Below are 12,893 nucleotides of genomic sequence, written 5' to 3' on the forward strand. Positions count from 1 at the left end.
TTCTGAGCTTTCTGGATAGCTGGTTTCCAGATAACGGATCCCATACCTGTACTGATAACTTACAGCTGATGCAACTAGGAAAATTAACTGTTTTTTTCTTTCTTGGGGCAAAAATCTGATATTGTAAAGAGCAAAACTGTAATAAATTGAATGTTTGTACAAACACACAGCCACAACAATTAGTGAGATATTTGCTTTCAAGAAGTAACCAGTAAATGCTACTTGCTGTTTGGTTACTATGGGTTATACTTTGCAACTATTAATATAAATATCCTTAAAGGGGAATTTAATCAGGCTCTAATCAGCCCTATATATCTTTATCAAGTCTCTCAGCATGTTCTTCTTGTAAAACTAGCAGTCCTAGAATGCGCTTTCCCTGAAGAGGCAGTCTGTTATATTAGATATAGTTATAGTAATGTAGTGCCACCCAGCAAAAATGTATATTGCACATTTAGCCTTTCCGAGACTAACTTATGTCACCATTAAATATTTCTGATATGGTTTAACAGTTTACTGTAATAGTGGCTGATTTATTGGGGAGCAGCATGTTGAACATACCGGCCAATTTAACTGGTGGGAAATGAAGCCTGGCCGACTGCCTAAGCAAGTGTGTGATGCAGCTGCACATTGATATTCACATACTTATTATACGGTGGCTCATGTGGCCATTTCTATCCGCCATGCAGATTTTGTTTAAGACTTCCAGCATAATACCAAGTAACTTGGTTATGATTCTTCTAGTGTCATCTTCTGGTAAATTGATGGAAGAAATGCAAAGCAGTTCCTGTGTTGACTCATTTTTTCTGCAGTCTATAAAGGCAGGTCCAGACTGAGATGAATATATGCCCTGGCATTTTGGGTACACAGACAATCAGTAAATAGTGGTTGCCTATGGGATCTTACAGCAGCCCCTCTGGAATTAGCCAGAACCTACAGATTACCATTCCGGGCCTGCTCAAAGAATTATAAATCAGTCCCCCCATGTCCGCTAAGTAGCATCCCCTGCAACTTTACACTGGATGTACCAACGCTTTGCAAATTAGAGCCAGTTTGGAAAATTCTGCATATTTCATCATTTCAGATCCTCTGATCCAATAGCGGCATTTGCTCACTCAGCACAACTCAGTTGCAGCTATGGGGGGCAGGCCCCTAAGAGATCTCGGTTATTACTGACAGTTCCAGACTGGTGTTAACTGCAAAATCCCTTTGCATCCATGTGTGCAACTTCATGTCGTTTATCAGGCTGAACAGACACATTATAAGGTCATTACCAAACAGTGATATAAATAAAGCCCACACAGACCCTGCAGCATCTGAAGGGACTTACATTGTCCACCCCACATTATGTCCAATGTTGCTTTCAGCTCCCAGAACTGGAATAGATCAAAGATGGCCATGCAACCCACTGTGGAATACACAGCCATCTTTGATTCTTTTTACTGATGTTTCAGGAAGGCGAAGGAGAGACAAGGAGTGTTGGGGATAAAGAAAAATATGTGGTATTCAGCTTGGCTGAGGTAAAGCTTTCAATCTATCCATTTATACAGTGTTCTTACTGGCATGTCTTAGGCAAATTGAATTTCTACAGTGATCAAAAAGTCCACCCACACCTCACTAATGCATATAAACAACATGTAAATCATTAAACACTTTTAAATAAAGGTTATTTTATTTCTTTATTATGTTTTAAATATAAAAATACTTAGTTGAATCATACACTTTAGCCATGGCATTTTCGGTTTTTCTAACACATTTCAGTCTATAATACAAGGTAATATTATTCTTCTTTCCAGTCACATGGTCTCCTCTACAATTTTAATTTATACTGAAGCCCGAAACAATGGCTTGTAATATGAACCTTCTTATTGTATCAGTGCCATAATACATAAGGAAATGCAAATTAGCTAAATGATTAATAAGATGGGTTCCAATTGGGTGCTTGTCTAAAGGTGGCCATACACAGGCTGATATAAGCTGCCGGCAAATCAAGTCATCAGCTTATTAGGCAGTGTATGGGGCCCTTCTATGGAAAAGATGTTGATTGACCAGGTTTAAAAAACTGATGCAGTCCTCGATCCAACCACCTGTATTTTTAGCGTTGTGGTCCGATCATTTGGCCCTAGGGCCCATAATGGGATCAGCCTGATATCTCCCACTTCAAGATGGACATATCAGGGAGAGATCTCTGTGTGTATGGCCACCTTAAAGGAGAAACAAACCCTTGATAAAAAAAATCCACTACCTTACATAGAACCCCCTCCTTCCTCCCCCCCCCATGCCTAGCTGCCCCCTGGAGTTCACGGGTGCCACCTTCTTCTCTTCAGTAATCTTTAGAATGAGACTGGCGAAGCGGCGCTGAAACTCACGAAAATTGCCGAAGCACCAGTCTCATTCCGAAGATTACCGAATCGGCTGAAGATGGTCTTGTAACTAACAGTAAGCCATTCGATTTTTATTTTTCTAATTGTACTACATCTAATATTAGAAGTACAGGAGCAGAGCACAGGGCACTAATAGGCTGCCTTTCAGAACTTCAAATTGAAACAGAACTGAAGCTGAAGAACATCACTGAGGAATAACAGATTTGAGGCTAGACTTTGAGGCATACAGTTTTCTTATGGTATAAAAGCATTCTGGGATCAATAGATAATAGAATAGATTTAGAATTGCACTTGGAGACTAATCATTATCTGTACATTTTATAGTTTCATAATTATAATTCCACTCACATGTCCCACTTCTATGCAGTGAATTATGTTCAACCGGAAAAATTCTAAAAGCTAAAGGCCATTAATGAATATTATCATATTGTAAATTATCGGCATGCGATACCAGTAGGAAATAGCGTTATGCTTCAAGCAATGTACTATAGTCTATATTGCAGCATGTATAATCCAGTATGTTCTGCACCACAATGGCTGCAGTTAATGCCTCTTTCAGTATATCCGAATATATGTTATCTGAAAACCTGTAATTCCAAAAGTTTGAATTACCGGAAGGCCATCTTCCATACACACTATTGTAATCAAATTATTCATTTTTTTTTAAAAAAAGGATTTCTTTTTTCTCTGTAATAATAAAACAGTAGCTTGTACTTGATGGTAACTAAGCTGAATGCATATATACTGGTGGCAAAACAATCCTATTGGTTTATTTAACATTTAAAAGTTTTTTTTTAGCAGAATTACGGTATAGATATCCACATTACAGAAATACAGCTTATCTGGAAAACCCCAGGGGGCAAATTTACTAAAAGGCGAAGTGGCTAACGCTAGTGAAAATTTGCCAGCGGGACATCATTTTGCCACTTCGCTGATTTACTAACGGGTGCTGGCGTAAATTCGCTAGCAAAGTGGACCTACTCTAGCGCTATACTTCACACCCTTATGCCAGGCGAAGTTGCGGTATGGCGAAGGGGCATAACTACACCAGTTCACTAACTTGCGGATTTTTGTGAACGTTACCTCTTGCGCCAGACTTTACTTCGCCACCTCAGACCAGAAGTGCAATAGAGTAGATAGGGATGGTTCAAAGAAAGTTGAAATTTTTTTAAGTCCCAAAAAAAACGCTGGCGTCTTTTACTTTTTATAGGGTGATAGACTGAAAAAGAGAGGAATTTTTTTTAGGGTACCCTCCTTCCCCCCCTACATTTGATAACATATGGCACTTACACTATACTGTGGGCACATGTGTAGGGCATTAGAACACATTTAATAAGATTCCCTGGCCTTGTGTAGTGTATTGTGTTTGCTGCTGCATATATGGCCATTGTACTTTAACTGCACGCCGTATGCAAATTTCTGATCGCTATCGTAACTTCGAACAGCTGATCGTAACATCGCTAGCACAACTTCACAATCGATCGGTAACTTGTGTGCAACTTTGGATCTTCGTGAATTTGTGCAACCCAGGAGAATCTACGCCTGGCGAAGTGCAGCGAAGGCAACACTGGTGCAACTTAGGTAAGTAAATTTGCCCCCAGGTCTTAATAACAGGTCACATACCTGTATTATAAATAATTATAATGAACTGCCACAGTAACGGAACTAGGTGGGGGCGGGCCGTGCAGCCGCCCCCCCCCCCGTTCGTGCTGGTTTTCTTTGCGGCTGCAACAGACTCCAGCCGGCTGAAGTGCACGCGATCTGCCGGGGGGGGGGCCCTGCGGGGGTGCGGGCCATGGCCCATTTGCACCCCCTGCTGCCCGGTAGTTACGCCACTGAACTGCTAGCATACCTTATATTCAATCCAATCCAATGTGACTACAGATATTATTTAAATTTAGGGATGTCCAATTAAGTTGTCTTCAATAAACCTTCTGGCAATTCTTCAAGGGAATGTATGCTCTTTTTATGGTTAAGGTTTACTGTGAACAACCAGACTTATTGTTAAACACCCCACTTCTAAGACATAGAACTCACAACCAAGAAACGCTATGCTTAATGCCTAACACTGCATGTTATAAGGCATTCTGCCACTTTCGTTTTTAAATGGTCATTTTTTCTAAACGTCATGGATTATTTTAGAACAGTCATACTCTTAAAGTAGGCATTTCAAGTGCTGCCTGAATTGCAATCATAGAGACGTTTCAGATGTTCATATAGTTCTCTGGATGAGACAAAAAGCCTTTAATACAAGATTAACCTGTTGTTGAGATTTTGTGGGGCTTATATTTATTTAAGTGGCATTTCAGTGCTAAGCACCATCATTTTTCCCCTTGGGATTCCATATATTTCCTGGTAAGCAGACAAACGTCTACAAGGGCACATGTGAATTTTGTGTAGCAAAATATTGTTACGCATGTAACAAGGGTAAGTGGTGGGGGTGTGAGGTCCTTTGAGGACAAAATTGTGGAGCAGATGGCAATAATGCCATGGGTTGTTGACAGCTATTTAGGTGTACAGTAGGCTCACAGGTCCTGGATTTTGGAAGCTGTAATATGGTAACATGGCATTTAAATTGATTCTCTTCTCCTTTATCATACCACAACATCTTCTTTTTTATTACTTGCTGGTACAGTTAAGGGATCTGTTATCCAAAAACCAGTTATCCAGAAAGATCCAAATTAAAGACTCTATTTTATCCAAATAATCCACATTTTAAAAAAGTATTTTCCTTTTCTCTGTAGTAATAAAACAGTACCTTGTACTTGATTTAAAAGGTTATAATGAATCCTTATTGGAAGCAGAACCATTTTGGTTTATTTATGATTTTCTAGCAGACTTAAGGTATGAAGATCCAAATTACGGTAAGATCCATTATCCAGAAAACCACAGGTCCCGAGCATTCTGGATAACAGGTCCCATACTTGTAGTGCCATCTTATTAAATTAGCCCCGCTGCTCCTTGAAAATGAACTCAATGAAACGGGGTGCACGGTTAAAATATGTATTTATCCACGAATATCAGAAAACCGGCAACACCCATGGAAAAAAATGTTCACCTCTTTATTTCTATCATATCATAGTCCAACGTTTCAGTCCTCGTTAGAACCTTTTTCAAGGATGAAAAAGGTCCTAATGGGGACCTTAACGTTGGCTATGATGTGTTTTGCAGCCAAACAATTTTACCCACATCAAATAAGATTTTTTAGGTTTATATTGAGTGCTATTGGTATTAGACTTTGATTCCAGAGATTTGTAATGTCCAGCAGTCACACATAGTGATGGGCGAATTTGTCCCATTTCGTTTCGAAAAATTTGTGAATTTCCTGCGAAACTGAGAAAAATTAGCGAAACTCAAATTTTAATGCATGCGTCAATTCTGAAACTCGCGTCAATTTAATATATATACAGAAAGTATAGGCAACTCAGGCTTCTTTCTATGCATTTATGTACACATACTGAGTGTGAAAAAAATGCACAGAAAAACACCTGTGCAAAAAATCCCTTAGTCTACATTTAAACATTAAATAAATCCATAGCAGCAAACCTGGTTCTGCACAAGGATCTGGTTATACGGGTATGGGATCCATTATCTGGAAACCTGTTATCGAGAAAGCTCCAAATTACTGGAAGGCCATCTCCCTTAGAGTTCATTTTAATCAAATAACTCAAAATGTAAAACATACATCCCTTTTTTATATATTACCAAAATTGTATCTTAATCCAAATTAAGATATAATTAATTCATGTTGGAGGCAAAAAAATCTATTGGGTTTATTTAATGTTTTAATGAGTTTTAGTAGATCTAAAGTATAGAGATCTAAATTATGGAAAGTCAATGGGCTCCCGAATAATGTTTGCGCACTGGTTTTGATGCAAATTTTTGGGAAGTTTTGCAGCAGTTGTGCGAATTTATTCGTCGGCGGCGACATGCAGAAATTCGCCGCAAATTTGCATCTGGTGAATTTATTCACCCATCTCTAGTCACACAGCATGGCTGACTTGTTTGCAGCAGGGAATAGGAAGCACAATAAATATCCAAGAAAAACCTTTTTGTAAAAAAAGATTTATTATACAGCCACTAGCATTTGGACACATGTTTATCGGTATGACATGCCTATGAAAACCATTTGGCAATTTCACAAAGTAAAAATGGGTGTTGCTCCACTATATTAGATGCTTTAAGATTCTTATTTTACACAAATGTGGCCTGTGCATGTGTGTAGGTGCGTATATGTGTGTGTGTGTGTATATGTGTGTGTGTATAAAACAGAATGTAGTAAAAGACAATGAAACTCTCTCTACAAGTTCCTTCTAATCTGAAAACTGCTTAATATTTTGGAACCTGCACTTCTCCCTATAATACAGACATTTAAAAAATACCATACACGGTTCTTTACATACCAAGTACTTTACATAGTTTTAACACATTCCAGTGTTAGATATTTTACAGTTAAATACATTTACAAAAGCTATATAAAATCGTATCGGTTATACTGATATATATTTGTGTTTGGGTTTGAACTAAAAAAATAATAATACCCCTTTTAACTATTTTTGGTCTTCCTAAATTTCAACTTTCAACTCCGCTAACTAAACAATTCATTGGCTATAAATTTTAATTTATGTGTTGGTGGCAATTATCTAGGATTATATTAGAGATTTACAGGTTATTATCTTGCATCAAACAGCAGGGGCAGATTAATTTTCAGACCCCCCTAGGCTATAGTCTAGGGGTCTAGTATTATTAGGGGCCCATCTAGTTTTTTTCAATTATGTCTATTTTCTTTTAATATATGTTTTTTTTAATATTTCTTTTAAAATGTATTACTACTGCTAGTTCCTTCAGGCGCATTAACTGGGAGAAGGTAGGCAGCGTGCGTGCACCCCCAGTCACGTGACTGGCATGCACCACACCTGACCCGGCATAGAGAGCTCAGGAGCTGGATCTCCACACATACAGCTCCAGCAGTTGCCTAGAAGGGGGACCTGTGGATGTAGCCTAGGGGCCTCACCTCCCATTAATCCTCTACTGTGCAGCTGTAGCTAAGAATACAATTGTCAAAGAGATATAGTGACGTGGTTACTAACAAACAGACCCAATTGTTGGTGCACTAAGGAGTATGAAATTGCTCCCCTTAGCACTTGCACCTAAGCACTGCACATTGCAAAGTGCTCTCTCTACCATATGGCAGTTGCAACATAATTGTCTCATATGGAGCAAGGCACAATGCACCGCGCAAAGTCCTATAACTGAGTAGATAAGAGGGTTTTTGATGAAGGTCCTTGTCGATGGCATGGAGGAATGGGGACTGCAAGGGGACACCCCGAAATGATGCCCTTTATACAGTTAGTTACAAAGTTGTACCTGACAGCAGTGGGAACAGAAAAAATTGTGCCATGTTCATAAATGAACCCTAACCCTAACTGCATTGAGGTACAGACATTCTGCAAGAATGAACATCAGCAGTTCCCTGTACAAATAAATACTAGAACAAAAGTCTAACATAACATTTGTCATAGGGTGTTGATTGCTACAGTAGAAATATAGTACAGGTATGGGACCTGTTATCCACAAAGCTCAGGACCTGGGGTTTTCTGGATAACGGATCTTAACTTAATTTTGATCTTCATTCCTTAAGTCTACTAGAAAAACATGTACTGTAAATATTAAATAAACCCTATAGGCTGATTTTGCTTCCAAAATGGATTAATTATATCTTAGTTTGCATCAAGTACAAGCTACTGTTTTATTATTACAGAGAAAAAGGAAATCATCCAAATGTGGTTTATTTGGATAAAATGGAGTCTATGGGGCAAATTTACTAACCGCCAAAATATCACCGGCGACGGCTTCACTCACAGACGAAAATTCGCCAGGACAACACTAATTCACTAAAATGTGAAGTTGCTTCCAGGGCACCAAATGATGGCGAAATTTTGCTAGCGTTAATTCGGCAAGCAAAGCTAAGTTGTGCTAGCGTTGGCTAATTTGCATACGGCAGGAAGTTAAATTTAAATGTACATATATGTTGCAGCAAATACATTACACTACACAAGGGAAACCTTAATAAAATATAATAAAGTTGTTATATTGCCCTACACATGAGCCCAGTGTATAGTTTATGTGCCATATGTTAGGAAATGTAGGGGGGAAGCCAGGTTCCCTTAAAAAAAAATGTACGCTCTTTTGCAGCCTATCACCCAGAAAAAACGGAAACGTCGCCAGCGTTTTTTGGACTTAGAAAAATGTTCAATTTTTTTTGAGGAAGTCCTATCTACTCTATTGTACTTCGGCTGGTCTGAGGTGGGGAAGGCAAGTCTGGCGCAAGAGGTAACGTTCCATTAAAAGCCGCATCTTAGCGAATTTGCGTAGTTAAGTCCATTCGCCAGAGTGCGAAGTAGCGCTAGAGTCTATCTCCTTCATCTGCGGATAACGGATCCCATACCTGTCCTTGCATCTGAGCTTCAGGTTTTGGTTCTGTGCTGTCAGTGCAGCAACCTCTGTCCCATTCAATTGGCAGAACCCCCTGTTAATAGCAATTCGTGTGTATTTCAGCTAGAAATGTGGTTTCAAATGCCCATGTGAATATATAGCCTGACATTAATATAAATATATATTTTATTTAAATAAATAAAATGGTAGTTCTGCTTTGTACTGGTGTAGATTTTCCCCCAACCAATCCTTATTCTATATCTTTTGCTTTCTCATGTATCATTTTTATTTGCAAATGAACTATTTTGAAGCATTTTATAATTTTACTGTACTACCAGCAGGAACAAATAATTGACATTGTTGGTGTCTCACAGATCACAGGGTAGAAAATATACTCCTCTTTTAAAACAAAACCTTTTAATCTTGTTACAGGGTGTAACAAAATATAAATGTGGTCTAATTCTAGGGCAATGGAAACATATTTACAAACTTTATTTTTTACAAATGGCGCTTTTTCTTTGCCCCAGAATTACTCCACTTGCCTCAAAATGTATGCACTACTGCATTTAAAGTTTTAAACAAAAACATCTGAATACAGCATAAGAAGCTGGTGTCAATTTAAAGGGCCAGTAATACCAAAATACAGTTGCAGGCAGATAGATAGGTAAGTAGATTTATAGCTGTGATCCCCAACCAGTTGCTCTTGGGTAAAACTTGCTCACCCTCCCCTTGGATGTTGCTCCCAGTGGCCTCAAAGCAGGTGCTTATTTTTTAAAAACAGGTCTACTGCCAAACAGAACCCCCTGTAGACTGCTGTCCACATAGGGTCTACCAAAAAAACAACCAAAGCCCTCATTTTGCACCCCCAGGAACTATTTCTGCTTGTGTTGCTCCCCAACTCTTTTAAGATTTGAATGTGGCTCAGGAGTAAATAAAAAATGAGGAACCCTGTTTTACAGTATGTTAGGGTCAAGGCTATGCTGATCTGACATAATAAATATTTTACTTATCTAATTGCCTGGTGGAAGACTGCCTTTTTAAATGCCTGCTCTACACATTTCTGGTTTGGACTGCTCCCCTTGCAGAAGACTCGGTGCGGTGCACCTGGGCCTCTTCCATAATCTGGTGGGTTACTTTAACTTGGACTGCTATCTTTGGTTATTAGGGTAACATTTCTGTTGTGTTTATTTTACAACCTTCTGGCCCTGAAGTTAAGAGCTCCAAGGAACTCCCAGTGGGAGTCTGAGATCAATTTTGATGACCATAGGTATGTGCAGTGGGTATTATGTAGTTCACTTTGAGTATATGGTGACCACAGAGGCAGTTCGCCAGCTTGGTTTGATACAACACTTTGCACTAATTTAGAAAATTAGCTTTTTCAAATCCTCCAGGCTTTTAACCTCAAATTACATCACTTCTGTGTATAGGATGTCATGCCTTTCATAGAGGAAGGTTGGTTAGTAGGTTGGGAGTAAACTTTTGCGGGTTGGGTAGCTGGTCTAATTAGGCAAAAAATATATGATGTGGTTTGGTGAATGCATGCCATGTGAGGTCCACCCAATTAGACCTAAGAAAGTGCCAATTCCCAGGCGTTGAAGGCTTTACAAATATATTATATTACAGTTTATAGTGATATGAGGCAACCTGTATAAATATTTGTCAAGGCTGCACTTTTTTTTAAAAAGAGAGCAACTTGTATTGCAGTATTACTGTCCCTATATACAGAAAGAACTTAAACTACAAAGGACAAAATAATTAGTCATTGATTGTATGTGCTTTCTATGGTAGAATCCTCTGACATGACAGATATACAGCAGATAACTGGAAAAGCCACTTGCTAGTGTTCCAGTTCTATATACAGGGCACTAATTTAATCATGCAGTCCTTTTGTTCGTGCAGTGTCTTATGATCGGTAGTCCTTTTTACTGTATGGCTTATTTCCCAAAATGTTGTCAACCTCACTGACAATATGAGAGGTCATCTTTGGAAGAACCTAGAAATTGAAATGGAATCGGTAAGTGAAATAAAACAATATCAACGGTCAGTGCCACTGACTCTATGCAGAAACAAAGTACAGGGAAATTTTTTTGTTTAGAGTGCATGCAATTTATTATAAAATGTAACATTTTGAATGATAGTAACAACCCCCAAACACAAGGCTATTGATACAGCTGTATTTTGGCATGGCGGAGTAAAACAGGCATACCTAATGTAAGTCTTGGTATTAACTCTCCTTCCTCCCTCTCTCATCTGATCAACTGGTTGGAAATCAATGTATGTACACAAAGAGCTACCTTGCTACTGTGTATGTTCTTTTTGGGCTAAGTGCATTCTTGCTGGTAAATGTATCCGTATCCTCCAGTCAGTTGCATCCAACATGGCATCTGAGCACAAGGCTCCACGGGTCAGCTTTCAATAACATACAGTACTACAGAAAAATCCTACTAGTCTATTTTAAAAATATGGTGGTTCAGCTTGGCTATTTTTTTCATGCAAGGTGTAAAATACAGGCACACAGGCTTTCCTTCTCCTTAAAGTACTGAAAATATATTTTTATCAATAGTATTCAGATTTATAATCTGCCCATATATTCTATTTTTTTTTTGTCAAAGGCTGCTTTGAGATTCAAAATCTATTTGTTTATCCTTCTTTCCTGAAGCCCTAAGCTTCAGCTTAAATGGGTTGTTCACCTTTGAGTAAATGTTTAGAATGATGCTTAGCAATTGGTTTTAATTTTTTATTGTTTTTGAGTTATTTAGCTTTTTATTCAGCAACTCTCCAGTTTCAGCAATCTGGTTGCTATGATCTAAATTACCCTAGCAACCATGCATTGATTTGAATAAGAGACTGAAATATGAATAGGAGAGGGGCTGAATAGAGAGATGAGCAATAAAATTAAGCAATAGCCTTATGGAGCATTTGTTTTAGAAAGGGTCAGTGACCCCTTCCCCATTTGAAAGCTGGAAAGAGTCAAAAGAAGAATGCACATAGTTCAAAAACAATAAAAAAAGACAAAATATTAAGACCAATTGAAAAAGTGTCTAACTTAAAGGTGAACCACTCCTTTAATAAGAGCAAGAAAAAGATGTCAGCACCTACGTCCCTCCAACCATAAGGTGAAATCCTTGATTTTGCCAGGCATATATACAGTTCTTATTACAATAAAACTACTGTAAATTTGAGGAATCCCAAATTAGGATGCAAATAAGGTCCCCAAATCTTCCCTAGGAAACTGGACATTTTAAAACATTCACATACTGAATAATAAATTAGCTCAGCACAGCTGGTTACCTAGGTATCAATGCAGTCTGCATTACCTGAACAAACTGTTATTTAGCCATGAAGAATGTCTATTTTTATAGGTTTTATAGGGATGAAATGAACAGAACTGAGCATCATTAGCCAGCATGCATTAGGCTGTTGGGTGTTTTGCAGGGTGCTCACATTGCTGCGTATTAGAGTACAGCTACACTTACTATGAAAAAAGTGTTCCAATTATGCTTTATTACCAACATTCTAATTTCTAGTTCAGCTTAGAGTTGAATCTGAGTTTTTTATAAATCGACAAATTGGGATAAAACTCTGCTGCATTTTATTTGCAATTGTATTATTGCAATCATAACAAAAAACACATCAAAGTTGTGGAAAAAACTTGATCACGATGGAAATGACTTTATGGCAAGTGGATATACAGTAGGATGGATCCCTTAGCAATTTTAAGTCTGAAGGGGAGGGGGTTAATAATAAATTGCTTTTATCAAACTCCCTTACTAGTCTCACAGTGACAAAGCAATGTAAAAATGAAAAAAAAAACATATAAAGAACAGAAAATAATGAGAGAAAGGCGGATAACAAACTCTTACTATTAAAATCCTGCTTCCCATGAATAAACTGCCATATTTTGTTGTATACTGAAACCTTAATAATTAAGGTTTTAAAAACAAAAGGTGCTATACTGTATAGAAACGTTGTTTAACAAAACACATCAGTTAATAGTGCTACTCCAGCAGAATTCTGCACTGAAAACCATTTCTCAAAAGAGCAAACAGATTTTTTTATATTCAATTTTGAAATCTG

General features: G+C 38.1%; 1 protein-coding gene across 2 annotated transcripts in view; it reads right to left on the bottom strand.

The window, feature by feature from the left end:
* Window positions 1-8,648: 8,648 nt before the first annotated feature.
* kcnab1.S (potassium channel, voltage gated subfamily A regulatory beta subunit 1 S homeolog) overlaps window positions 8,649-12,893 on the bottom strand; it is a 163,670-nt gene continuing 159,425 nt past the window's right edge. The window contains exon 14 of one of the 2 annotated variants that reach the window (XM_041564918.1): window positions 8,649-10,809. In XM_041564918.1, the coding sequence (XP_041420852.1) occupies window positions 10,720-10,809 (90 nt within the window). In that variant the 3' untranslated portion in view covers window positions 8,649-10,719. The remainder of the gene's footprint in view (window positions 10,810-12,893) is intronic. The other variant, XM_018265741.2, reaches the window with a different exon arrangement.

This window comes from Xenopus laevis, chromosome 5S, assembly GCF_017654675.1.
Source record: "Xenopus laevis strain J_2021 chromosome 5S, Xenopus_laevis_v10.1, whole genome shotgun sequence".
NCBI classification, from domain to species: Eukaryota; Metazoa; Chordata; class Amphibia; order Anura; family Pipidae; genus Xenopus; species Xenopus laevis.